At 39.8% G+C, this 25,266-nt stretch overlaps 2 protein-coding genes across 2 annotated transcripts; one reads left to right on the forward strand and one right to left on the reverse strand.

Annotated features, from left to right (window-relative positions):
- Positions 1–3,038: 3,038 nt before the first annotated feature.
- LOC307037147 (uncharacterized protein) lies at positions 3,039–7,576 on the reverse strand. Its single transcript, XM_079677928.1, has 4 exons — positions 7,198–7,576; positions 6,284–6,485; positions 5,558–5,712; positions 3,039–4,881 (listed from the first exon to the last, which is right to left on the reverse strand). Exons 1-4 carry the CDS (start codon positions 7,573–7,575, stop codon positions 4,477–4,479), a joined length of 1,140 nt encoding a protein of 379 aa, XP_079534054.1. The 5' UTR covers position 7,576; the 3' UTR covers positions 3,039–4,476.
- Positions 7,577–12,500: 4,924 nt separating this feature from the next.
- Positions 12,501–25,262, forward strand: exosc5 (exosome component 5). Its single transcript, XM_079674307.1, has 6 exons — positions 12,501–12,691; positions 14,850–14,963; positions 17,246–17,367; positions 17,459–17,599; positions 24,834–24,923; positions 25,090–25,262. The coding sequence occupies exons 1-6, from the start codon at positions 12,592–12,594 to the stop codon at positions 25,183–25,185; spliced, it is 663 nt and encodes a 220-aa protein (XP_079530433.1). The 5' UTR covers positions 12,501–12,591; the 3' UTR covers positions 25,186–25,262.
- Positions 25,263–25,266: the final 4 nt, after the last annotated feature.

Genomic DNA, 25,266 nt, shown 5'->3' on the forward strand with positions numbered 1-25,266 from the left:
TGGTGAAACCCAGAGTGTGTCGTTTGTACAGTGCTACTTATATGTTATGTAAAGCCTGCATACTTATATGTGTTTTATTTCTATACACACTTTGTATGGGTCACACTAGCGATACTGCTAGTGCTAATAGTGCTAATAGTGCTAATAGTGCTAGCGGGCTTCAGCCGCGCCGTGTGTAAATGTGACCTGAGCGAAGGCTCGCAGGCAGGTCAGCTGCTGCGCACGGGTAATATGTTTTGTTTACCTGGGTGCAGTCTTGCAGGCACATCGCCTTGTCTTTTTTTAGTTTATTAACACCAAATTATTGAAAAGTATCGATAAGAGTATCGAAAAATACAGATACCGATAAGCAGTACCGGTATCGATAAAATCCTAACGATACCCATCCCTATTCTTCATGTTTATATATCGGACTATTGTGGCTCGCTCTGCGGTTGAAACAGACGGTGCATAAATGTGGTTTTGCGGTAAGTGAAACTCGAGTATTTATTTATGTGTTAATGATTTTAATCAGCTACGTAATTAATGTTACGGCTTGGGTTAGCGTGTAAGCGAGTGGTAGCTACATCGGTGCTAACGATGCTAATAGTAGCCTCCAAGTTAAAATCATAGACTATATTTATAAAGGTTAAAACGAAATAGACAAGTGTTAAGCGTTAAGTGGGATAATACTGTACAACAAACGGCTTCTGTTTGAGGTTGATAAAATAAGGTCATCCTTGTAACTTAGAGGGATGATTATTATGTAGGTAGGAACTGTATGCATCGCTAAGGTTAATTTAAATTGGCTATGCTCAAGTATGTAGACAAGCTAATGTCGAAGTAGTGTATGTGAAATCAACCTCACAACAAGATGTGTGTATATTACAATTATTAATGTCATATTTCAAGATGGTTACTTAGATATTACAATATGGTTGGTTGAGCTGGAGTTCATTATTGAGCTTACACGTTAACGTCACAGTCATCTGAAGAACAAACCCAAACCTTGTTGTTTTTATGAATCGCATTACCATATTGGTATAAAATAAACAGTAAGCATTGGTAACACAACTTCCAAAGTTACATTAGAATAAAAAGGAACCCTGACTCGGACAATACCCAATCCAACATGTTCAACAGAAGATAATCAGTTATATTGTTTGTACACATGGTACTTTACATATATATCTGTTTGTTTAAAGGAATGTTCCACTCATTAGATATTTTATAAAAACTTCAGTATTTAGTCAAACATTATGTTTAAACCATACCCTGAAGAAATCAGCGATATTCCCCGGTAAATAATGATTTTGTAGCTCTTTTTGATCAAAACCTGTATATTCCGTCAGGCAGCTGCCATTTTGGAAAATTTCAGTAGTTACGTGATCCGAAAAACTAGGTCGTGCCGTCATCTGTGCGTTCACTTTGTAAACACACGAAAACATGGCGGAGTATTTGAGTTCGGACTCGTCGGCCGGGGAAGAAGTTCTGAGCAATGTGGAGAGATTGGATGGGGGAATTCAGCCATACAGGTTCGAGCCAAGTGGCCAGAACCGTCAGGAATCCAGTGACGATGAGGATGAACAGCACGGTGATCTTGCTGGAGACGATCCCTTTATTCGTGCAATTGATTTCGGGGGACGAGTTGGGAAACCTGTACATGAATGTTGTACTTGCGATCGGTGTGTAGCCATGGACAATCCTCTTATGAACATGTGTTGTCATGAGCTTGAAGAGCTTGAAAATAAACTGTCCACAGACGACTTGGATTGCATAATGTTTACACAGGGAATTCGTCATTGTGGTGTTAGAAAAGCTGTATTGAGAACAGCACTGGTTGCCATGAAGGATGTGAAACGCACCTCTTTGGTTGAACCAATAAATGAAAGGTGGGTAAATGTGACGGGTACAGCCCTTTCTTCTTAGCATTATATACTTTACAATTATTATTATTATTATTATTATAATTAATGGACATATCATCTAAAGACATTTTATTTGGTAAGGAAGTTCTGGATTAAAGATTGAATTGACTTTATCAAAAGTTTTATAATGACGTTTACATTCTAGGAGGAAATGATTTTCATCCTCAATCTCATGGCAATGTTTGCACAACCTGTCATTTACAGGAGTATTTGTGTATCGACCATATTCAATAAGAAGTTTATGGTTGTTAATTCTAAAGCGTGTCAAATGGATTCTGTCTACAATTGCATGGCAAGGACATGAAGGACAATGACAGATAATTTTCAAAACCAAAATTTACTAAGTATAGCCATAATAAAATAAATCAAAAAGCATATCGACAGAATGCACTCTTTATAGAACAATGTAGGCTAGGAGTCCTAACATAATAATGGTACAATGTAGTTGAATAAATTCCATAGTAGTTAATCAATCAAATAAAGAAAGTTAGAAGAAGAAAGGTACTTCATGTCAATAACCTGCTTAAAAAGCTGAGGGTTAGAATAGGTTTCTTTTTCAGAAACAAGTCCTATTTCTCTTTTGAAGCTAGAAAAAGGCTAGTCACTGTGACCTTTTTACCTGTGCTGGACTATGGTGATTTGTTGTATATGAATGCACCTGCCCATTGCCTGAACAAGTTAGATGCCGCCTATCACAGCGCACTGAGATTTGTCACAAATTGTAAAGCACTTACACATCACTGTACACTGTATACCAAGGCATGTTTGCCATCACTTACTGTACGGAGGCTCAGTCATTGGTACACGTTTATTTATAAAGCCATGTTGGGTAAACTCCCGTATTACATCTGCTCTCTGATAACACAGAGTTGCAAGCAGCTATTGTCTGAGATCACTTGACGTAGTGTTGTTAGATGTGCCAAGAGCAAGGACTGTCTTAGGTAAGACAGCTTTTATGTGCGCAGCGCCACTTGCTTGGAACAGTCTACAGCTAAAACTGAAACTGAGCAATTGTATTCCTCTGAATGTTTTTAAAGCAAGTCTAAGTGAAATGCTCTTTGAAACTATGGGTATTTGTAAATGTTGATAAGTATGTAAATGTAGCTTGTAAATAAGTTTTATGATATCCTCTATTGTTTTATGTTGTTTTATGTTTCATGTGGAACTTAATTGCTGCAGGTCTACCTTGAAAAAGAGATCTATGATCTCAATGGGACTTATCTCAATAAATAAAGGTTACAAACAAACAAACAAACAAAGAAATCAGTCTTCCCACAAGTTTCTAGGAATCAGGTGCCACAGAAACTGACAACATTTGTTTTTATTTCAGAACGTTCAGATTGGCGGCATACAGGCAGTTCACTTGGTGGTGTCACAAGAGGCTTGGCAAAGGTGTGCGGAAAGTTATCCTCAGCTGTGTTGTCAAAGTAATATGAGAGAAATACCCAGATCCTCAAGAAAACTACACTGGATTCAGAGAGGCTGATTAAACTGACAATGTGTATCCAGACTGAAATTGATGCCTATGTGAATGATCTGGTAGAGAGTTAAAGATTTGTTTCCCTCCTGGAAATCTTGGTTACTCCACCGACTCACTGGACATTTACGGTAATAAATATATATTAATATGAAAAACAAAATATGAAATCTTTTATTATTTGCCTCACTCTCAGGGAAATACTGCTGAATAAGGCTGGCTTTAAAAAAATGTTCGTTTGCTGTAACCCTACATACTCAAAATGTTAGGCAAATAAAATAATTTGAGTAGACAAATAAAATAAATTCCCACAAAAAATTCAATTTTTTTCCATTTTTCATGCAGATTTGATCATTTTCTAAAAAAATAATAATAATTTGCCTACCTACATGTACCTTAACCTACCATTTAATTTGGTCACTTTAGGGTTACAGCAAACAAAGAATATTTTAAGGCCAGCCAAAGTCTTCTGTGGTTCCATTCATGAACCAGAGCCCACAAATTCATGATGTAAGCTTTCCATGACATGCATGAAAAAGTTCCAATAATGTGCAATCACTTTGTGATACAGAAAAGTTCAATCAAAATCTAGTCAACCCTTACATTTTTAAGACCGCCCTAAGCTATGTGTGAAAGTGGTGAACTGCTGAAAGATGTTATCCAAACATTAATGCTCAGAACTAGTCAATCTTTTCATACATGCCTTCTACCATAAAATAATCAACCAGTTTTGATTCCTTTATGCTTCTACACAGTGACATACTACTACTACTACTGTTTGTAGTGTCATCACAATCTTCAGTTAATGGCAGCCCCCATAGAATTGGTAAAATTAAAATCACTTATAAAATTGTTTTATCTAACAATGTTTTAGCGAAACTTTCAGAATACCTATTGTTAGGCATAACATATCTGCAGAATGATTACTGTAATTTATAGCAATGAGTGAAGGCTCCCTTAAGACCTAGTCTGATTTCAACATCAAAGTGGCACTGTACAATTGATTTTTCACCTAAAAATCTCACAAACTATTCAGAGCATGGGCATTTAGGTAGAGTTTTTTTTTCTAACAGGTATTCTGGAGTGTTGCATTTACGACTTCACTCTTCTCAGGTTTCTCAATATCAAACATGTTTTGATTAACTTCTGGAAGCTGAACATGAACTCCCTAACTTCTGCAGCACATCCTGTTCTCTGGCATTTTCTGAACAAGTTAACAATACAAGATTCGAAAACAATGAATTGTCTTTCATCTGCAGTGTTGTCAGGTACAGTGAAAGCTTGAATGGGTTCGAAATCGGTACCAGTAGGACGTTCATCAGATGGGTCACACTCGCTGTCCGATTCACTTTCAGTTTCTGTTTGTGGAACAAAGTCCAAATCCTTTGCGTCATCCTCCATCTCAAAACTGTCATCCAGGGTAAATATCTCCTCATCTATTTGACGTTCAGCCTCTGGTGTAACGACTAGAGGACTTATGTTGCCCGGGGTGGAGATCTGTAAGAATAAGAGTGTGGAATTAGCAAAATTGGAGGACATTTTTTTTTTGTGATACCTAATAAAATCCAATTGAATTCAAGAAACTCTTGATTGACTTTTGTTGATTATTTAATCGTAACTGACATCAACTGGTTGTACATTGTGCAGCTTGATACAAAAAGCATGTAGACCACAAGGGGTTAATCCAAATGTCCCACTCTCATGTCCACTATCACTCATTTTTTGTCACTCCATGCATGTTATGTACCAGAAATTCACATGGCAGTACATACAGTACTGTTCAAAATTATTAGAACACTTGGAAAATTCATTCATATATTATTGTTGAAGTAATTTTTCGTGAAAAACCTAAAAAGATTTTAAAAATCACATTTTAATGATATTTTGAAATTGTGATATTTTAATTTTGTCGGTTAAATTGTCATTTGGATATTTAGAAGTTGTAGGTAATACAATGTAATATACTCAAGCTGCAGCCCCAAATTATGAATACTTTATGCATTTTCCAAGTGTTCTAATAATTTTGAACAGTACTGTATAGCCCAAGCCATGGTCAATTATCAAACATAGCATCAATACCTATCTTGATACACTGAAGGAGTTCAAAAGTATTGACGAAAATGTTGAACACTCCTATCAGGTTGTCATTCTGAGAAGTCCATTAAGCACTTACCTCTGCAGGACTGTTGAAAGATTGAGCTGCACTTGACACAGGAGATGGTTGTGGTTGCGTTGATGCACTTGCATCCTTATTCGAGTTTGATGAATAGGTGTGGTCCACTGCAATGGCGCGTATCATTTGATCCATGTCGGTCTGCACTGACATATCTGTAAGTGCAAATAAAACAATACATTTAATGGCACAATCTAGATACAGAGAAGATCAATGCAATATATGTAACAAGGTGCTGTCATGCGATATATTCTGCCCCCCCCCCCCCCTAAAACTACCCCACCTCAATTCACCCTCCACAGGTGGACCACATCATTAAAAATTGACGCATTACAGTCTACACTACTCTAAAACATAACACTTACTTGACCCGTGGAAAGGGAACAGAACAACTTATTTGCATGTCACAATGGAGACAAATTCCTGAATCATCTATTTAGGCCTCGATATTCAGTTGTCAAGTTGGTCCACTCCAATCAAGGTCAATTATTTTATTTTTTCAGAAAATGGTAAGTCACCATGAAAAACAGAAAAATATTGAAATTTTGGTGGAAAATAAAATTATTTGCATACTCAAAATATTTTTATTTGCCACACATTTTGGGTAGGTAGTGTTAGAGCAAACACATTTTTTTTAAAGGCCAGTCTGACAAACCACAGCTCCAGTGTCCTTCACGGGAACGCTACATTATTGATGTCATTTTAGGAATAAATCTCCAGACTTACCATTTGTTGACACTGGATTTGCATGCTTGCAACATTTACAATGTGCCTCTGGTGGTCCCTCTGGCATGTATGGCACTAACAGTGCTGGGTCAGTTTCAAATTCGATTGCATCATCCAATGAATTGGTCGCAGCTTGGCCAGGGCTTGACACTGTAGCAGTCGGTGCATTGTCACTTTTAGGTGTGAGCAGGGTTTCTAACAGCTGAAATGAAAAATATAAAACCTTGTAGGGATGTTGTATCCAAAATGTCTCTAATTTTTACAAGAACGTACATGAATGCCAGAATGGGACGGGGGACGGGGGGCTAAAGTTGTCCCTAACTTTCAGGTGAAACTTTTACTATCATTGAAGGCAAAAGGAAAATGGAAGCTTGTTTCACTAGTCATCAGGCCTAAATGTTGGCAATACTGACATTCCTGTCGGCTAATGTATTGTCAGGGCCCCAGCAAACATTTTAGAACATTTACTGATTTAGGCTAGAGAATTAAAGCAGTCTGGACAGTCTGAGAAATGTCGCCGGACAATTACAAAGACTAGATAATTCCAAAAGATCCCTATCTACAAAACTTCAAATTCAAATATTTTATTAATTTAAAGGCCAACTACAGGGAAGCAATACAACCAAAATGTAGGCCTACTTAGTAGATACAATGAATTTCATTACTAGTTATGTATGGATGTAGTACCACCCTTGCTAGCGATTCCCTCTCTAGTTTAGCATACTCAAGCCTCGTTGTCCCTGGCTCTAGAACCACGATTTTATGGGGCTGGAAAAACTGGGAACAAGTACCCGCTAGCCGGTACTACGCTATATGGAAAGGCCACCAAAAACTGGCCTGGCCGCTTAAGGACGCCAAAGGACTTTTAAACGGGGCTATCCGCTGCAGTGGAAATGCGCCATAACATACCTTACCTTTTTCTTACTCCTAGCACTACTTCTGGTCCTCCGTCGCTTCACACTTGCAGAGGGCGATTTATCAACTGGCTGAACTGGTGTCCTGGTCGGTGATGACACCAGAAAGACCGATGGCACTGCATCTCCATTAAGTACTGGTTGATGAATAAATCCCATTTGATGTTTCACCATACTCTCAGAGTAGTCGTCCGGAAACTTGAAATGTTCGCTGCAAACACGCGCCTGTGGATCTTTCGGTTCGGGCCGAGCACATTTCGCTAGCCACTGCCTTCGAACGTACTTCCTACGCTTACCCGTTGGCAATAGATGGAACCGAGCATTCCATGGATTGTTCCTATCCGAATTGTGGCAATGTTTCTCGATACAATGAGGCATATTTAAATATAATTGTGAGAGTAACTACAGTAAACAACATGCACAAAGCACATATGTCCTCGACAACAAACGCACAGTTCACGTCACGTCCGGTAACATAAGTCATGTGACTCGTCAAAATGGCGCCGCCCACAGGACTGATGTTATTTCGGTAATTAATCAGCTTAAAATCACTGATAACGTCATCTGATTAAAATTTTTTTTAAAAAGACTGGCAGAGACTGGTCTATTTTATCGGATGATAATTATTTAAAAATGATTGTCATGACGATTCCCTCCCTTTAAGGTGTCCAGGTGATGCAGACAGGCTGGACCAGAGTGAGAGACAGAACTGGACTCCTCACAGCAGTGAACTTCAGCTCAGGTACAAAGACTCTTTTTTTCATTCTGTACAAAGAATCAAGAAAGACATTGGTTTAAATAAATGAAGTATTGACTTTAATACACTGATATACATTCCATTAAACAATACTAAATACTAGATCACCTACACATCAGTTAAGTTGAGGGTTTTTCCATGCAATTTCCATTACATTTAGATGTTAATAAGCAATGTGATTTTGTCAGTTTTCTAATTTAATGTATTGAAGGCAAAGATATTTAACACATAGTGAGAACTGCTACTATTTATCTCTCAATATTGTCTGTAAAAAACGTGGTAAAAGTTATTATTTTAGCGAGACAACAGAGCAAGCTTCTACAGTTGCACTACGTTTTGATAACAGTTAAATATTATTTTGATAACATATATTTCAATGTTGATGAACTACATACTGTTCATTCATAATCTGATTGTCTTTGTAGCTCACTGTTGAAATAAAAAAAAAACATTACAATCACAAAATAATTATATCTACAGCCCCTAAACACACAAACACACCGCTTTCATAAATAACACACTTGTTCTGCAATAATATGTTTTATGTTTCCTGTTATGTTTGTTAGGAAAGGACATGCCTGAAAGACACAACATTTTTTCCTTCTCTGAGGGTCAAGATGAACATCCAAGAGGAACATTAAAAGCTGATGTTATGAGATTTTAAGACCAGTACACTAAGAAACTACTTTTATTGTAAAAACAGTCAGCTGATCGAATGCACCTATTTCCACATCTACACTCCATCCGCTGATTATTTCTATTTGCCTCGCTTTATGAGCTTCACATCACTTGTGCCTTGTACCGCAGAGTTTTCAACGTCACAAATAAATAGGGCCAATCTTCAGTCAGATGTGAATGTGTAATCTAACATTTTCAGTAAGAATAATGGACAAAAGGATTGCAAATACAAATACAATTTATTGAAATGTGAACCAAAAGTTAATCAAATGTTTTAAATAAAACGCACATATGGACAGAGGTTGTAAACCTATTAAATGTATAAGTAAACACATTTAGTCAAATAAAGTGACAGACTAGGCCTGTGCAGTTGGTATCAGCTGGGCTCCTCCATCAGGCCTGGTCCTCCTCGCTGAGGAAAGACCCTCAGTCCTCTCCAAACCAACAGACGTCCATCACACGGAGGTTTCTCCCTGAAGTCTCTGTAGCTCTCTGGACACCACGCTGTCTCAATCCGTCCACACTGAATATGAGAGGGGGAAAATGAAAATAATAAATGCTTTAGACAATAAGAAACATAAAGTTGACTGTTGAGTTGCTCAGTTTTTTTAGATTGTCAATACTATTACTGTATAACTAATATATCAGGTTAAGAGGCACATTCAAATAAAGATTGGTCTTTAAATACATGTTGTCTTTTGAATTGTTTGTCTAAAGCATAGACTGTATACTGTATATAAATGGACGTAGTGTCCGTGACGTCACCCATAGGATTCTGCAGAGTTGCCGAGAAGCCCTTAGTAGGCGGAGTCGGCCACTAACGGCTTGACAGCGACGTCAAAGTCTAATCCCGCCTGCTCCAAATAAGGGCAAAGAGGCGGAGCCGAGGCGGGACCTGCTGCCTCCGAACTGGAAGTAAACAGAGCTAGCTCAGGCTAAGAAGCTAAGCTAACATGAAATACATGCATACCAAGTTACTCCTAACAGTGTAGTTCCCCTATATAAACGTTACATTCATAATCAAATAAGACAATCTGCAAGAAAATTTGCTATATTTTGTTATTCTTAATGCTTGTCATTCACACGTTAAGAAAAGACGGACTCCACCGCCCGGACCTAACGGAGCCGCAGTGGGCTAGCTCCGGGACGCCGGCTGGAGCTAGCCCCCTGCGGCTCCGTTAACTCCGGCGGCCACCACTGGGATAATTGGGTCCCCTATTAACATTTGCTCCCGTTTAGCATTATGGGCGTCATAGCCATAGACTAAAAGTCCTGCCCAAGGCTGAATCATAAACTAAAATGTATATGTATGTATAAAGGGTTACGTCCTTAGCTGGCTAATAAGTAACAAGCTAAGCTACCAAGCACACAAACACCTGTGAACGGGACATGTATAATATTATCGTTTTAGACTTCTTGGAAGTTCTGTTAGTACATTCAAGCGCACAGCACAACATTTTAATTGTCTGGTATTTGTGACAATATTCCCCAAAAGGCACAATCACCACGAACACGGCTAAAGCTAAAGGGTCAAGTACAGTAACTACAACTAACTAACGTTGTAGCCTCTATGGTTGTAGCCTAGCAGAGTGGACAAGTTGCTGTTAGCTGACAGTGAGGCATGTACATGTCCATCAAAGTGACCACGCCCTAATTGATGCAAAAGCTTTAAGGCTTAATATTAATTAAACAGATGAGTTGAGAAAAAATTCACCCCCCCAATCCATATTCATGAAGGGGGGATCTAACCATACAGAGAATATGGTTTTTTGAACCACGATGTAAACATGTTTATTTCTGCTGTAAAGTTGGGCATTTTAACATGGGGGTCTATGGAAATTGCTCCATTCTGCAGACTGCTCCTACTGGCCACTAGATGAACTGCAGTTTGAGGCCCTTCCGTATTAGCGTTCCGAATCTTCCCCAGAGTTTGCCGCTTGGTCTAAAGTCAAGGATCTAGAACTGGTACTTAGTTTTAATGATACAGTGTGGTTATTATGCTGTTTGGAGGAGGCCTCACAGGTAAGAGCACTAACTAGCTACCATCACATGTACCTTAGCTTGACTTAAATGTATTAAACGTATAGTTAAGTGATATCAAAATATAAATAACTAATGTCTTGCAAACATATTAATATTTGCTTGATTCCAGTGTTGAATTTAGCACAATTGCATACAAACGTTAAGGGATTTTAAGATTCTGAAGTATTATGCTAAAAACTCAATAACTTCTTAGATTATTATTTATAGTTTTGCTGAATAGTTTCATGTCCGCTTACCTTAGAAACGTAAAATGCCACGGCATGTTAGCTTAGCTTGGTAGCTTCAGCTAGCTCTGTAACTTTCAGCTCGGTGGCAGCAGGTCCCGCCTTGGCTCCGCCTCTTTGCCCTTATTTGGAGCAGGCTGGAGTAGGCGGGAGTTGAACTCTGACGTCACTGTCGAGCCGTTAGTGGCCGACTCCGCCTACCAAGGGCTTCTCGGCAACTGCAGAATCCTATGGGTGGACGCGAGTGAAGGAAAGGAGGAGGTGAAATATTCAATTGAAACGAGCTTCGGACAAAAAGAAGGAGAATAACAACGTCATAAATGAAGTATGTATCTGAATGAAAAGTACTACAATTACCTAAAAATGTACACAGATGGTTCTAAGAACAAGGAATAGTGTGTTGGAGTTGGTATATCCCAGACTTTAAAATACCCATTTCAAAAAGAGCATCTGATCAATTATAAGTGTATACAGCAGAAATACTGGCAGTAATAATAGGATTACAGTGGGTTGAAGAGGTCAGACCAGATATGCACAGATTCATTGTCCATATTAAAAAGCACACAATCAACAACAACTGTCAGAGAAGACATTCTCATAGAACTGAATCATAGCCTGTTAAGACTTCACAGAGATCTGCAATTCTGCTGGGTGCCTGCACATGAGAGGGTGAAGGGAACGAATGTGCTGATAAATTAGCAAAAAGTGCACTACAAAAGGAAATAACATTACCAGTTCAACTTGGAGAAGGAGAAGAAAAAAAAATAAGAAGAAAGGGATGGGGATCTGGCAGAAAAGGTGGGAGAAAGACCAGAAAGGCAAAGACTAGAAAGACAAAGACTATCACAAAGTACAAAAGACAGTTACAATTAATATTTATAAAGAAAGAAAAAGAAGGGAGGAAATCATGATAGCTAGAATCAGAATAAATCACACAGCTTTGAATGGTACGCTGTATATGGGAAAAGTGACAGTGACAAGTGTGGGAACACATGTCACTTGTTAGACGCTTTTATCCAAAGCGACTTACATAATCAATACTGTGGACAATCCCCACAGGAGCAATTTGGGGGGAAGTGTCTTGCCCAGGGACACAACGACATGCTGACTGCAGCGGGACTCGAATTTACTACCCCGTGAGTCAAAGTTCAGCGCACTAAATTCATCGCATAATCCCACAGCCACAGCCTCCCCTACTGCGAAACTGTGGAGTAAAAGAAGATGTAGAACATATCTTGTTACATTGTAACGTCTATAAAGCTGAAAGAGAAAAACTAAAGACTAAAGTTTTAGAGGGAATGGAGTGTGGTTGGTGTGTTGGGAACAAAAGGAGAGGGAGTAAGAGCTACCAGAAAGGCACTGTTTACCTTCCTGAGCAAAACTGGGTTAGGAAAAATAATTTAACATTAGATCAGGAAAGATCATGTTTTTTGTTTATTTATTTATTTTATTTTTATTTATTTTTGATTAGATCATAGGTTAAGAGATGGGATGATATGATGATTCATACTCATGTACAGTGGGTGGCGGTATGCACCTTTAAAGTTGTTTGCAATCCGCCAAAAACCGAGAGAAGAAGAAAAAGAAGAAGACAATGACGTCATCAGTGAGTGCCGCAAATAGCTAAACAGATTTCGTCACTAGCCCGCAACATAAATTAGTCCTCCATCGCGGTTGTAGTGTAGTAGCAGCATGATGGAAGTGTGCGGCTCTACGAGCGTTTCTCTGAGGGAGTTCGGCTGCGAACAAACGTTACTGTCTCGACCGGACGGGTCAGCCTCCTTCGTACAAGGTAACGTTTTAAAAAACTGAAATATCACTCAGAGAAGGCTGTGAGAGGCCACGGGAGTCCGTCTGTTGTTAGCCTCCTTAGCACATGTGCACAAGTCAGTCAAGTCCCATTAGTTGGTATCGGCACCTAACTCGAACCTATATGTTCTTATCTATTCATAATGTGTCTTAACTACAGCCATATACAATAGCGCATATGTATATTACCCACCATCAGTGTTAGGAGCAGTGTTCAGATATCTTCTTTAGTAAACATGGTAGTACACTACACATGTAGAAATACTCACAAGTTAAAGTCCTGCTTTCAAATTCTTACTGAAGTAAAAGTACATAAATATTAGCATCAATATATACTTAGTGTACCTCATTCAGAATGCTGAATTGCAGATTACTGTTGCTTTAATTAATCAAATAAAATCAATGAAGTAAAAATGTACACTAGTGTTAAACCTTTTTGGTAACCCATTTGTGACCTATGTTTATCATTTATTTCCCGAATGCTGTGTTAAAAAACAGCAAACCGTGAGTGCATCCAGTGTTTCCCACATAATTTGATTCTATTTGTGGGGGCACCGCCACAAATAAATCAATGTATGGGAAACACTGGCATCTGTTTTGCAGAGGCACAGTATACGAGATGTTCTGTCTGTCCGTAGCAGATAAAATAATCTTCTGGGATTTTACTTGTATATAAATTACCCTTTCAATATACGTACAATGTTGCCGGCTCTTTCAATATTTTTTTTTTTTTTTTTTAACTACTGCTACTTATTTTTTTAACTATGGTGTACTTATTTGTCTTTATGTTTTAACATGTGTTCTTACCTCTTTATTTGCTATGTAAATGTTCAAATGTTCCTGTCTTTTATCTGCATTTAGCCTTTGCTGCCGCAACGTCATAAATGTCCCCACTGTGGGTCGAATACAACTTTCCTGATCTCTTCTATCAATGTTAACTTATAAGAGCATGTTTCCTCAGCAGAATTGACAGCGTCGTTCCGACAGGTTGACCATCTCGGGCTGCAGTCGAATAGTCCATTTAGCTTAGGAACCTTCCTAACCGAGTGAAATGACCCGGAAGTACCTCAGTGGCAGCCATGATAAGAGCTGTTCGAATTCTCTAGATGATAGGAAAGTTAAATAAAAAATAAAAAATAATAAAAATAATAAACTTCCCTCCCCTAAACTTCCTTAACGAAAGGAAAAGAGAAAATGCTGCCCCACAATGCCTTGCGGTCGTAGCATTTGCCAGCACACCACAGTCGGCCGTTCACGGAAACAAACTATTATGACGGAGAAATTATATCATGAAAGTTAGGGTGCTTTTTAAAACGTATGTGGTAAGTTGCCAAAGTGCTTTGTTTTGAACCTTCATCAGTATTATAATCAAAAAGAGAAATATGAACGTTAGTTTTTACTGAAATTATCAAATAAAGTCAACATTTCACAGTCTTCACTGAGCTGTGTGGGGTTTGTTCAACTTTTTAAAAGATATTTGAATGTTGATATACACAGTGATAGATGTTAAGGACTAACGTTTATAATAAATACATTTGTATTTATTTTAAGATCTTTTCATAGTTCATACAATCATACGTATTGGGATCATTTGTATTAATGTGGACCGGAGGGAGAGGGTGACGAGCATAAGTTACACTTTCCTTTTTAATTTCAATTCCAACTTTGGTCATGAAGAATATGTTTCTCTGTTGTCCACGTTCATAAAGCATAAAACAACAGCATCAGAGCATGGTGCAGAGTCTCTAGATGAGTCCCTCGTTCTTATTATACATCCATGTTGTAGTCCGCTGTATAGAAAACTGTAGTTTCCCTATAGTTTCCCCACAGCAGCAGACGCACATTTATGACGTCCGCTGGCGCATCATAAACACGTCGGATAGTGAGAGTGCAGTCGGATTCTCTAAAGTACCGCAGTCTCTTCTCCTAAATCCTTTTCAATTCTTGTTTGTTTGTAGCCTTTATTTAACCAGATGAAAGCCCCTTGAGATCAAAAGATCTCTTTTTCAAGGGTGACCTGCAGATTCTCCTATCCACTATACCTTAACCCTGTGACGTTTCACACAGAGGCCAAGGAATAGACGATAGGGATAGACGATAATACTGGCTCTAACAATACTGTTTTTCCTCCTCTTGTAAAGGTGACACGAGTGTGATGGCCGCAGTGTACGGACCAGCTGAGGTCAAAGTCAGTAAGGAAATCTACGACCGAGCAACCCTGGAGGTGTTGATCCAGCCCAAAGTGGGACTGCCCAGTAAGTGAGGATTGTATTTCTCATCAGGCAGTTTTATTTATTTTGTTTATTCTGAGTCAAATGCAGCCTAATGTTGTTCTGATGAATTATGGCAATCTTCATTTTCTAGTACTTTTGAGAAGAGCACTTAGATATTGGGGTTTCATGTTTGGGAAAAAATGACTAATTGCGATTATTTTTGCAGAAATTGCAATTTTGATATGATTAATTTTATTGGAGGGATTGATCATGTATGCATTATTACTCATTACCATTGAAAGTCTATGTATTCTGATCATGGTCTGGGTTTTGTTATTATTATTATTTTTAACACATATCTTTGCCTGTAACAAATATTGCTACTCGTGTGATTTGAATATTGCATTGTTCTTAGTGTGATTTCAGTGAAATGGCAGTTAATTGTTAAATCCTATAAGATTTTAATACATCAAATACAGTATACAAGGTTTCCCACACATAGACTTTACCTGGGCGGGCCGCCCAGGTATATTTACGGCCGCCAAAGTATATTTTGCGACCGATTTCGTTTTTTTAATCCGTCCGCGAGCACCACGCCATCTGCTAACTAGTGGACAATGATCTCTCGCTCTACGCCTCCTGTACCTGTTCACTCTGCTATCGCGTGAAGGGTCTGCTAACAAGCGACCAACAGAAAGGGAGACCTTACGAGAAACAGAAAGACACAAAGAATAAGAACAAAATAACTGCTCAACAGAATGAAATAGGTTAAAAGACAGAGCACTGGACAACAGAGTAATTGCCACTAGAAGACTGACAGAAAGTTAACACTAAAGGGAACACGGTATAGGCTCTGGCAGTTGAACAGGGGAGGATTTCTGGGGTTCTTGGAGCATTACGGCCCGTCCATACACAGGCATGAAAAAAATCTTTCAAAGCTTCGCCCATTCACTTGAATGGAGTGACGTAGAACATTTTTAATCTTCGCCGAACTGCATTGTGGGGAGCGGAGCATGGCTTTGCAAGCATCGTGAGCATCAAAAGTTGAGCAATGTTCAACTTTTGATGCTCCCGATGCTTTCGAAGATGGCACCAGCCAATCAAATCCCGTTTATGCAAATCCCGACAGTACAAGCGCTAGCCAATCAAACCGCGTGCAAGCTGGGAGAGCCAGACCGCAGTTCATTTCCTCATATTCCAAACGAGAAATTACGGTAGCAAATCACCCGGTTCTTTACGACCAGAACTATTTACCGGGATAAAAGCCGGAGGAACCAGGCATGGAGGGAGGTGGCAGAGACAGTGGGTGAAACTGGTAGGTTTTCGCCTGTTTGGGGAGTTTATATCCAGTTTACTTCGTTTTAACATTGCTATTGCTTTGTATGTCGGGGGCGGGAGATTCATGTGATTGGTTGTTGGTCGTGTTGCTCAGACACGCCCAGCATCAAGATATTTCAAGATTTTTTTCATGCCTGTGTGTGGACGGGCCGTTAGAAGGACTGTAACTGTTGTTTTTACAAACTTTTCTTCTTCTACTATGCAAAAGCTGCACTTCCAAAACCCACCACAAGGTGGGAGGTTTGAGCCACTGGGTGTGGGTATCGTTTGAAATGTATCGATTCCGGTTCTGCTTATCAATTCCGGTTCTTATCGATCCCCCGTTTCGATTCCAAAATTGTAAAAGAAAGAGGTCAAACGTTTAGACAACAAAGATATATCTTTATTCTTTTAAGCTTTAACTGACATTTTTACAAATAAAAATTGTACATGCAATACAAATGTATTGCACAATAGCTGTGTTTTATTTTAACTGAGATATGCCTGTGGCAAGCTATTAACAGGCATTACACTGTGCCTTGTCTTTTTCTTTTTTAGTGTAGTGGAGCCTCACTTTAGAGCGTTTACCACGATCCATCTTTGGTGTTATGAAGTGACTGAGCTCGTGAACTATCTATGGGAGGGCGGGGGGAGCCTCGCTGCGGGGCAACTGTGGACCTCTGTCGCCTGTCAGCGCAACTTACATGATGCCGTTTTAAAAAATGAAGGGCGGCGCCGGCCGTCAACGGCCCGCTGACGACCGGCCGTTCTGTGATTCTCCAGAACACACAGATGGCCAGTCCGCTATGTATTCCACCGGGTCACCGCGGCGCAGACGGACCCGGTCGAATACAGGCTCTACCGCGTTTAGGAACCGTTAAGCAGAACAAAAATTGTTTAATTTGTATGGGTACCCGGTACCCGGCATTTTCTTATCGGTTCTCATCTGGAACCGAGTTTCAGTTCCCAACCCTACTGATGTGTCCCATCAACTCCTCATTCTCCAGGTGTAAGGGAGCGATCCCAGGAGCAGTGTGTGAGAGAGACCTGCGAGGCGTCTCTGCTCCTGACCCTCCACCCCCGCTCCTCCCTCACCCTGGTCCTCCAGCTGATCCATGACGACGGCTCCGTATCCTTCAGTAAAACGTTCTGCCGGTAGGACGTCGTAATGGGGCCTTAAGGTGTTTCCTGGTGAGAGTTGTTCCTTAGCTGTTGCTCAGCGCCTGGCCTGCTTCCTGAACGCAGCCTGCATGGCCCTGATGGACGCAGGCCTGCCCATGAGCTGCCTGTTCTGTGGGGTGACTTGCGCCATCAACGCAGACTCTGAGATCATCACAGACCCCACCGCGTCTCAGGAGAAGGTACATCAGAGGGCCCTGTAGGACAGGATGCTTTGGCTGCACTAGTTGACAGCAGAGGGGGAGTGAGAAGTCAAATAACCTCATCTATGTAACTTTCATTTTCTTTTACGCATACAAGTTACATTTTATGGTAATATGCCTCCTTACTTAAATGATGACGGTTAAGTATAAACATACCTTTAGGATTATCATAATACCTTTTTATTAGTCCCTCAGAGACAAGCAAAGGGGCAAAGATATCTTAAAAATAATCAAGAAGCATGCATACAAATATTAAAGATAAAGTAGAAATGACGTTCCATAGTCAGAGTTCACCAATGTTTAGTAAAGAAACAAAACAAACATAACCAAGTCCAGACCTCAGGGTCAACAATAAAATGTTGGAGCAATTCACCCTCTGTGTCATCCACAAACTGGCATTCAACAGGTGACATACATACCAACAAACCACCCCCCAAACGTGGTCTGAACAAATAAAGATAATACTAGAAACAATAAGCAATGGCAAAATAAGCATTTTTCACATTTTCTGGGGGTTTGTTCCTCTACTATAGCTAACCACAGCTGAGGTGAGAAAAACAAATCCTACATAGAAAAAATATCATTAGATCAGTTGATAACGACTAGGGATGTAATGATATCGCGGTAATTAAACTTCCCAATACCGTCGTGAGACTGACAAGATCTACCGCGATTTTTAAAACAAATTAATAAAAAAAAAAAGTATTATTATTTTTTAAACACTTTTTTAAAAAAAAAATCTTTATTTAACCAGGTGGTCCCATTGAGATCATCGATCTCTTTTTCAAGAGAGACCTGTCCAACATGGCAGCAAGTAGGTTACAACATGAAAATAAAACAACAGATAACACAAAAGGACATCGTATTTACATGGCTACATTTACACACCTAGAGACATTGACAAGTACCAACCATATATTTATATCTCGCCATGTCAATAAGCCTGGCGTTAGACTTTTTCGCTGTCCGTCATTTTGACAGACAGGATCGTAAAATATCCGTCATAATCCCTTATTACCCGTCGGGTCTGCTGAACAGTTCACGATAGAGCATGCTCGTGAACTGTCAACAGGGGGGGCGGCGGTATTATGCCGTGTGTGCATGCACCTCGCGGGACGCGCACAGCGTAAAGCAAAACCTCCCAGACATGTATTGATCTGTACGGCAAAGTACGGTTTGGAAACTATATCATTTCCTTTTGGAGGGCATGCATAACACGGCATAACACCAGAGCCTGGCTCTGGGGAAACGTTGGCGCTGTTCCGAGTTTGTTCTAATCTGTCAAAATGAAAGACTGCTTTCAGATTTTGTTAAATAAAATATTTGGTTAACGCGACCACTGGTGTCCCAGCAACATCAGTACCAAGCGAGAGAGTTTTTTCCAGAGCAGGGGATATTGTAAAGGCCCAAACATCCCAGCTTATAAATACCTGGAAAGGTGGACATTCTCATATTCCTAAAAACCTGTCTGATGATGCTGAGTGAGTGACTAGTGAGTTTGAGTTGAGTTACTTGAAAAACTAAAGTGAAACTTGATTTATTTTATTGCAGGGTCTGATTATTAAATGTCCTTGTTTATGTGTGAGATGCAGTGGCATAAAGAAAATGCTTACTTTGTTTGGTAGTACTAGTAGGTACAAAAACACTGGTTTTCTTGTTCCAGTCTGTTACTGTCACTTTGTTTTTGACACTTTAAAATACTGCTATCCTACAAAAATGCTGTAAAAATCAGATTTATTATGTAATAAAGAAACATTTTCCGAGTAAAAAAATGTTTTATTGAAAAAAAAATTATGAATTATTTTATTCTTCCCTTTATTATTCAATATCGCGATAAATACCGTACCGTGGACTTGTTATCGCGATATTATCGTACCGTGAGTTTTGGGTATCGTTACATCCCTAATAACGACCCACATTGTCAGACAGTAAAGAGCAAGTGTAGTGTATATTATTTAGATACGTATAAAGGCCTTAGGTTTGTGGAAACACGCCCCGGTAAACATTTGAAAACCGATTACGAATAACTGTAGGATTAGAACACAGACTGAAGGCAGTAGGGATCGACCAATATGGCTTTTTCAAGGCCGATAGAGATACCGATTATTAGTAATCAAGGAGACCGATAACAGATATTTGGAGCCGATATACATTTGCAGTAAAATCAGAAAATCTTGGTGTCAAAATGTAGAATAACACAAACTCCAACACAACTTCTTTGAAATGCATTTAAGCATACATTATGTTTAATGAACTTTTAAACATCTTACAACTGATTTCCTCTGTGCCCTTTTCTGTAGTGCAGCCATCTGCAATGAGTTAGAGAGACAGAGAGTTAAAAATGGGGCTGCAGGCTGACATGCTTAACTAACAATAATGCTTGTCTATTGCCTGTCTATCTAGCATAAAATCCCAATAAGCTGCTAGCAACTGCAAAACACTAGTGCTAGCTAATGTTTTGCGAACTATTAAAAGTGAGGCTTTTACAGTAGACCTAACTAGTAGCCTCACTTCTAATATTTTGCTAAACATTCGCTCGATACATGTTGGCTAGCTAATAAGCTTCACATATCAACCTGAAAAACTGCGAGGCTCCACCATGGATGTATAATAAAAACTGGATACAGCGTGGGAGGCGGGGCCTCATTCATTCCTATGAGAGTTGTTCATTGGCGCATGGATGACAAAATGGCCCAACTTTTGAGAGAGTGAAACGTCACAGATTACCCAGCATGCCTGAGAAGTACCCGTATGTGCGCTCATAGAGCATGCGCAACTTTAACCACGTCCCCCAAAAGGCTCGTTCACATCAAGCACGTCAATTTGCGTACACGTAACAGCACCGCACGTTCTGGATTGTTATGATGGATTTGATATTAACTAATAACGAGGCGGCAGTTAGCGGCTAGCTAGTGTAACGTCCGAGCCATTAGTAATTATGCTAATGTACGTACACATAAATCGTAATTTACTTTTATATTACGCTGATTTAACACGATCTAGTGATGGTTTTGTTCAGCATTGACAGCTTCACTGTTGAGCTTTATGTTGTGCCCAGCATTCTCCTGTGCTCTGAAATCAAAATGTGGATAAGCATAAAACATCACTAAAATAAAGACTACAATACAACTTCTTATTTGACACACACAAGGTTGTTCATTTGTGTGTATAAATATACAACACAGGCTATATATATATATATATACATATACAAGTATAATTAATATAACTGTTAATTTGATTAGAGCTTTGACACATATATCTTTATTTATATATGTATAAGTATGACAACTTCCTCGGGCGATATCATATGGTATAGCTAATTAATCTTGGTCGAAACGTGTTGTGCCCACATGCAAAGGTTGTAAACTCTGGTTTATCCCTGCGTGGTATTATAGTAATAGCAAACAGCAACGTTCAACTCCTTTTTAATGGTATATTGCATGAGCAATAAGAAGCTACAGGGACGTTAATCTACGTCGGTAATATTAACTTTATTTAATACAAGATTTGCATCATACAGCCCATGTAGTATAATATTTTACAAATGATGAATTACAGCAAACATGTGCAATATATCCATTATTACAGCTCCGTGGGCTGGCAGTAAGGCGATATGGGTCCGTTCTTATTGTGCATCCATGGGTAAAGGTAAAACTCATGTAGTGCTGAACACATCACATCACATGAACGTGCCGGGCGGCGCAGTCCCGTGGGTTAGATGCGCGTTCATAATGCAGAGAGAAATAACCCTCAGAATAACGTTATTAGCACATTTTTACAACTTGGGGAACGAATGTTTTTAATAAGGGCTATACAAGTGTTCATACTGGGTAGTTTATTTAGTTAAAAAAAATTATCCAATGATTTACAGACCATTCTTTCCCCATGTAAGTCAATGGGAAAAAGTGTTTCCGGGCCTGGCAACCAAACGTTTGGCCACCACGAATATTTTCATCTGAGTCCGGCGCACTTCCTGGGGGCTTGGGCTCCGCTCAATGTTCAAGTTGAACATTGCTCAACTTTTGAATCTTGGAAATCCTGGAAATCTTCGCTTTTCCCCACAATGCAGTTCGGCGAAAAGCGAGGCAAAGTGACGTCACCCCATTCATAGTGAATGGGCAGAAGCGTTGGAAGATTTTTTTTACCCCTGCTGTGTAGACGGGCCGTGACTGACTTCCCGCGTCCCTGTGTAACTGGGAAACTGATAGAATTGGATCATAAGATCGTGGTGTTTTTGCAACTTCGACATAGGGGATTGGAATGTTTATTGAACTTCGGCTTTCAACTGACTTACCTTTGAAACATATGTATGGCTCTGCTGCTCAGCGCTGCTGCTTGCTTCAGTCTGTGTCTGCGTTCTTTCGCACCTGCCTATAATCTGAGAAGGTCCCGCCTCTCTGGCATTGATTGACACTTCAGTAATAGCCTATCAGATAGCACTGTGGGCGGGACATTGCTTGTGTACACTGTCAGGGTCTCCGCGGGGTCTTAAAAAGTATTAAAAGTTGATAAATCAATTTAGCGAAAATTAAGGCTTTTAAAAAGTATTAAATGGCATTTTCCAAGGTATTAAGAAGTCCCACAGCAACGACAACATGAAACACCCTTTAATTTACTGAAACGACATGTCGGGAAACCCCACAAGGCGGCCCCATGCATAGCGCGCCGTAAAATGCTGCTTATTATTTTAAGTTTCGTTGCCTTGCTCCGCTCTGTGTGTGTGGGGGGGGGGGGAATAAACGACTACGGTAACGGGTCCCAAGGTGGGAAGACCGGCATACGCAACGCTCTGGGGGTCCAACGGCTCCGTGTGTAAGCCCTATATGATCATTTTCTGATAACGATGAAAGAGCCCGCCTCCCTCTCCCCACGTCTCCTGCTGCTGCTGGGCTGTCAGAAGAGGGGGAGGAAAAGAGAGGCAGTTACCGTTTATTAAATATTCTTATATTATTATACAGAGAACAGAGTCGTTATCAATTTGTTTTAAAGCTCAATAAATAACAAAGAAGACCTCTGACCGGCACTTTCCTAATTTTGTACGGAAGATTTAAACTTTAACGGACATGTTGACCGGCGGAACATTTTTTTTACGGAAACTGCCGCACGGTCCCCTCGTTCCTTGGAAAAGGCGGAGAGGTGGGTGTTTTTCATCTGCTGGTGGACTACCTGAGAGATACAGCAGGAGAACACGCCGTCCACCGAGGAGAATAAACAGAAGTGCAACCATGCTCCGGGTTCTTCTTCGCTGCTTTTGGTGTATTTCGGGCGGCAGCAGCGCCACTTACAGGCATGACATATGTACTACATCGTTTCCAGCATTTGCAGCGGTCTAGTGTGAACGGACACGTTAATGAATCGAATGCGTGTGAAAGGAAGCCTTTTTTGCGCTTGCGTATGCGTTTTACCGTGTGGGGCCGGGGTCTAAGCCAAACTATATACGGTCACAGAGATCTGCTATTTTAAAGTAAAGTCAACACATATCGACCCTAAATATAGTCTATATTAAGAACGAAAAAAATCATAACATATATATCCTTTTTTGTAAACATATGACAAATGTGTGAGGGTGATGACGTCAGAGCATCGTCTTATGTGCCAGGGCTTAGCCCCGGACAGCCCCAGCCCAATTTAATCCCTGGGTATTTGTGAGGGAGCTCCTATATGGCATTACCCCGCTGAAGCTCACCAAAGTTTAACATATTTCATAGTTCAAAGTTTTGTCAATTGTTTTGTTTATTGGTCAAATACTGGTTTCTAATGTTTTCTGAGGAGTTTTACTGGAATGAAAGAGCACAGAGTACAGAAGCTAAAAAAGCAGCATACTGCCTTAAACCTGACCTTCACAGAGAGGTTGAAGTTCATGTGGAGAGAAGGCTTCAGTAGTCTGTCTGCACTCTGTTTAGTTTTGCTATCTTACAATCAATATAGTAAATGTGAGGTAAAGTGTGTTGCCAATGTAACCGGTTAGAACTCAAAGTTGCGATGAGGTCTTAAAATGTATTGAGAGGGTCTTAAAAAAGGTCTTAAAAGGTATTAAATTTGACTTCAGGATTCCTGCATATACCCTGACTGTACACAGAGTGGTGACTGCAGCCAGAGAAACGGCCGCATCAGAGCCTAAGTTTTATCGGCAATTTGATTTTTTTTTTAAAGGCTGATACCGATAATCGGTCAATGCGGTTATCGGTCGACCCCTAGAAGGCAGTGTACCGTAACTTTTAGAGTAATATACAGTAGGCCCTCTCTCCTTTGCAGGATTTATTAACCGTCCAGCCAGTGTTTTGTACGATCAGCAAATGAAATCCAACGTTTAAAAAAGTATTTTCGACTTCTGATCAACTTCTAAACTTTGTCTCAAGGGGGGCTGCTGGTTCAGTCTGAAAGGTGTCGGCATAACAATGCGTCAAATACACGAAAACGTAACTTGTTAAACTGTATTTAAACAGTTGAGACAGATTAGCCGGAGTGCTTAATGTCTTGAGTTGTCACTGCAGTGGTAAAAAACCGAATCTGCTTCGTGTGTTAACATGGAAAGTGAGTACACGGTCTGTTCATCTTTATTTCCCATGCATTTATAAATGCATAAACGAAAATGTAATGCCATCGATAAAAGACGGGTAATAACAGATTATAATGGACAATGAGAATCATGTCAGTTGGCGACTGTATAGCAGACCAAAGAGGCTTTGGTGATGAAGGGCTGAACAACAGAAACAGTTCATATTTTTTAATAAAGATAGATGTGTTCCCTGGCTTAAAATAACTAGAAAAAAAACCAGCTTTGTTATTGGCTGAGAAACATTGCTGAATCCCTACGTCAAACAAATGTATTGTACACTTGTAGTTCTTACAGGCCAGACTACTCAAGTCCATTTATGTCTTAATAACACTATTGATTGCACTCAATTTTTTATAACTCATGGTTTGCTAGACTCTTGTGAACATTTAGAAGTGTAACAAAAAACAGGCTTATTGAGGGAATGGTAGATGCACCAACATCAACAAACAGAATTTCCCTTTAATGCATCATAACAAAATAACTTGTGGAGCACGGTGGACCTGACAGATTGGTGAAATGTCACTGGATTTGTCTCTTGTTAAGAAAAATGTTGTAAGACCAACATTTGCATGTCTTCTCAAAAAGTGACTTCTGTCACAATCCTCGCTGAATTTGTTAATTTGATCTTGTCTGTTTCCTCTCTCTCAACAGGAAAGTCGAGCTTTTATGACTTTTGCTATTGACAGCAAGGAACAAAGAGTGATGATGTCATACACCAAGGGATCATTTTCAGTTCATGAGGTCAGTACATTATTGTGGAACATTGTCAAATTGAAGTCTGTGTCATTGCCACATCTGTTGGACAGATTATTGTGCCAGCACTGTTCGTGACCTGCTCCAGGTCTGATGAAGACGAGAGGTTTTTTGGACCTGATTAACTCATTAATGTGTGTTTCTTCTCCTGCAGCTGCAGCAGTGTATAGCAGTCAGCCAGAAAGCCTCAGAGAACATCTTCCAGTTCTACAGAGACTCCGTCAGGAGGCGCTACTCCAAACACCTCTGATGTAGCAGCAGCTCCATTTTTCCTTTTTAAAATAAATATAAATGCTGATGTTATAAAATAAAATATTCTTGATTTTGTGAG

The sequence above is a fragment of the Notothenia rossii genome (assembly GCF_949606895.1).
Source record: "Notothenia rossii genome assembly, chromosome: 4".
NCBI lineage: Eukaryota > Metazoa > Chordata > Actinopteri > Perciformes > Nototheniidae > Notothenia > Notothenia rossii.

Excerpts from the sequence above, each read along its gene's own strand:
- LOC307037147 (XM_079677928.1), bottom strand. The coding sequence starts at position 7,575 with ATGCCTCATTGTATCGAGAAACATTGCCACAATTCGGATAGGAACAAT. Across the intron at positions 6,486-7,197 it reads GTGCTAGGAGTAAGAAAAAG|CTGTTAGAAACCCTGCTCAC; the intron begins GTAAGGTATGTT and ends TTTTCATTTCAG. Across the intron at positions 4,882-5,557 it reads CTTTCAACAGTCCTGCAGAG|ATCTCCACCCCGGGCAACAT; the intron begins GTAAGTGCTTAA and ends TTATTCTTACAG.
- exosc5 (XM_079674307.1), top strand. The coding sequence starts at position 12,592 with ATGATGGAAGTGTGCGGCTCTACGAGCGTTTCTCTGAGGGAGTTCGGC. Across the intron at positions 12,692-14,849 it reads GTCAGCCTCCTTCGTACAAG|GTGACACGAGTGTGATGGCC; the intron begins GTAACGTTTTAA and ends CCTCTTGTAAAG. Across the intron at positions 24,924-25,089 it reads GATCATTTTCAGTTCATGAG|CTGCAGCAGTGTATAGCAGT; the intron begins GTCAGTACATTA and ends CTTCTCCTGCAG.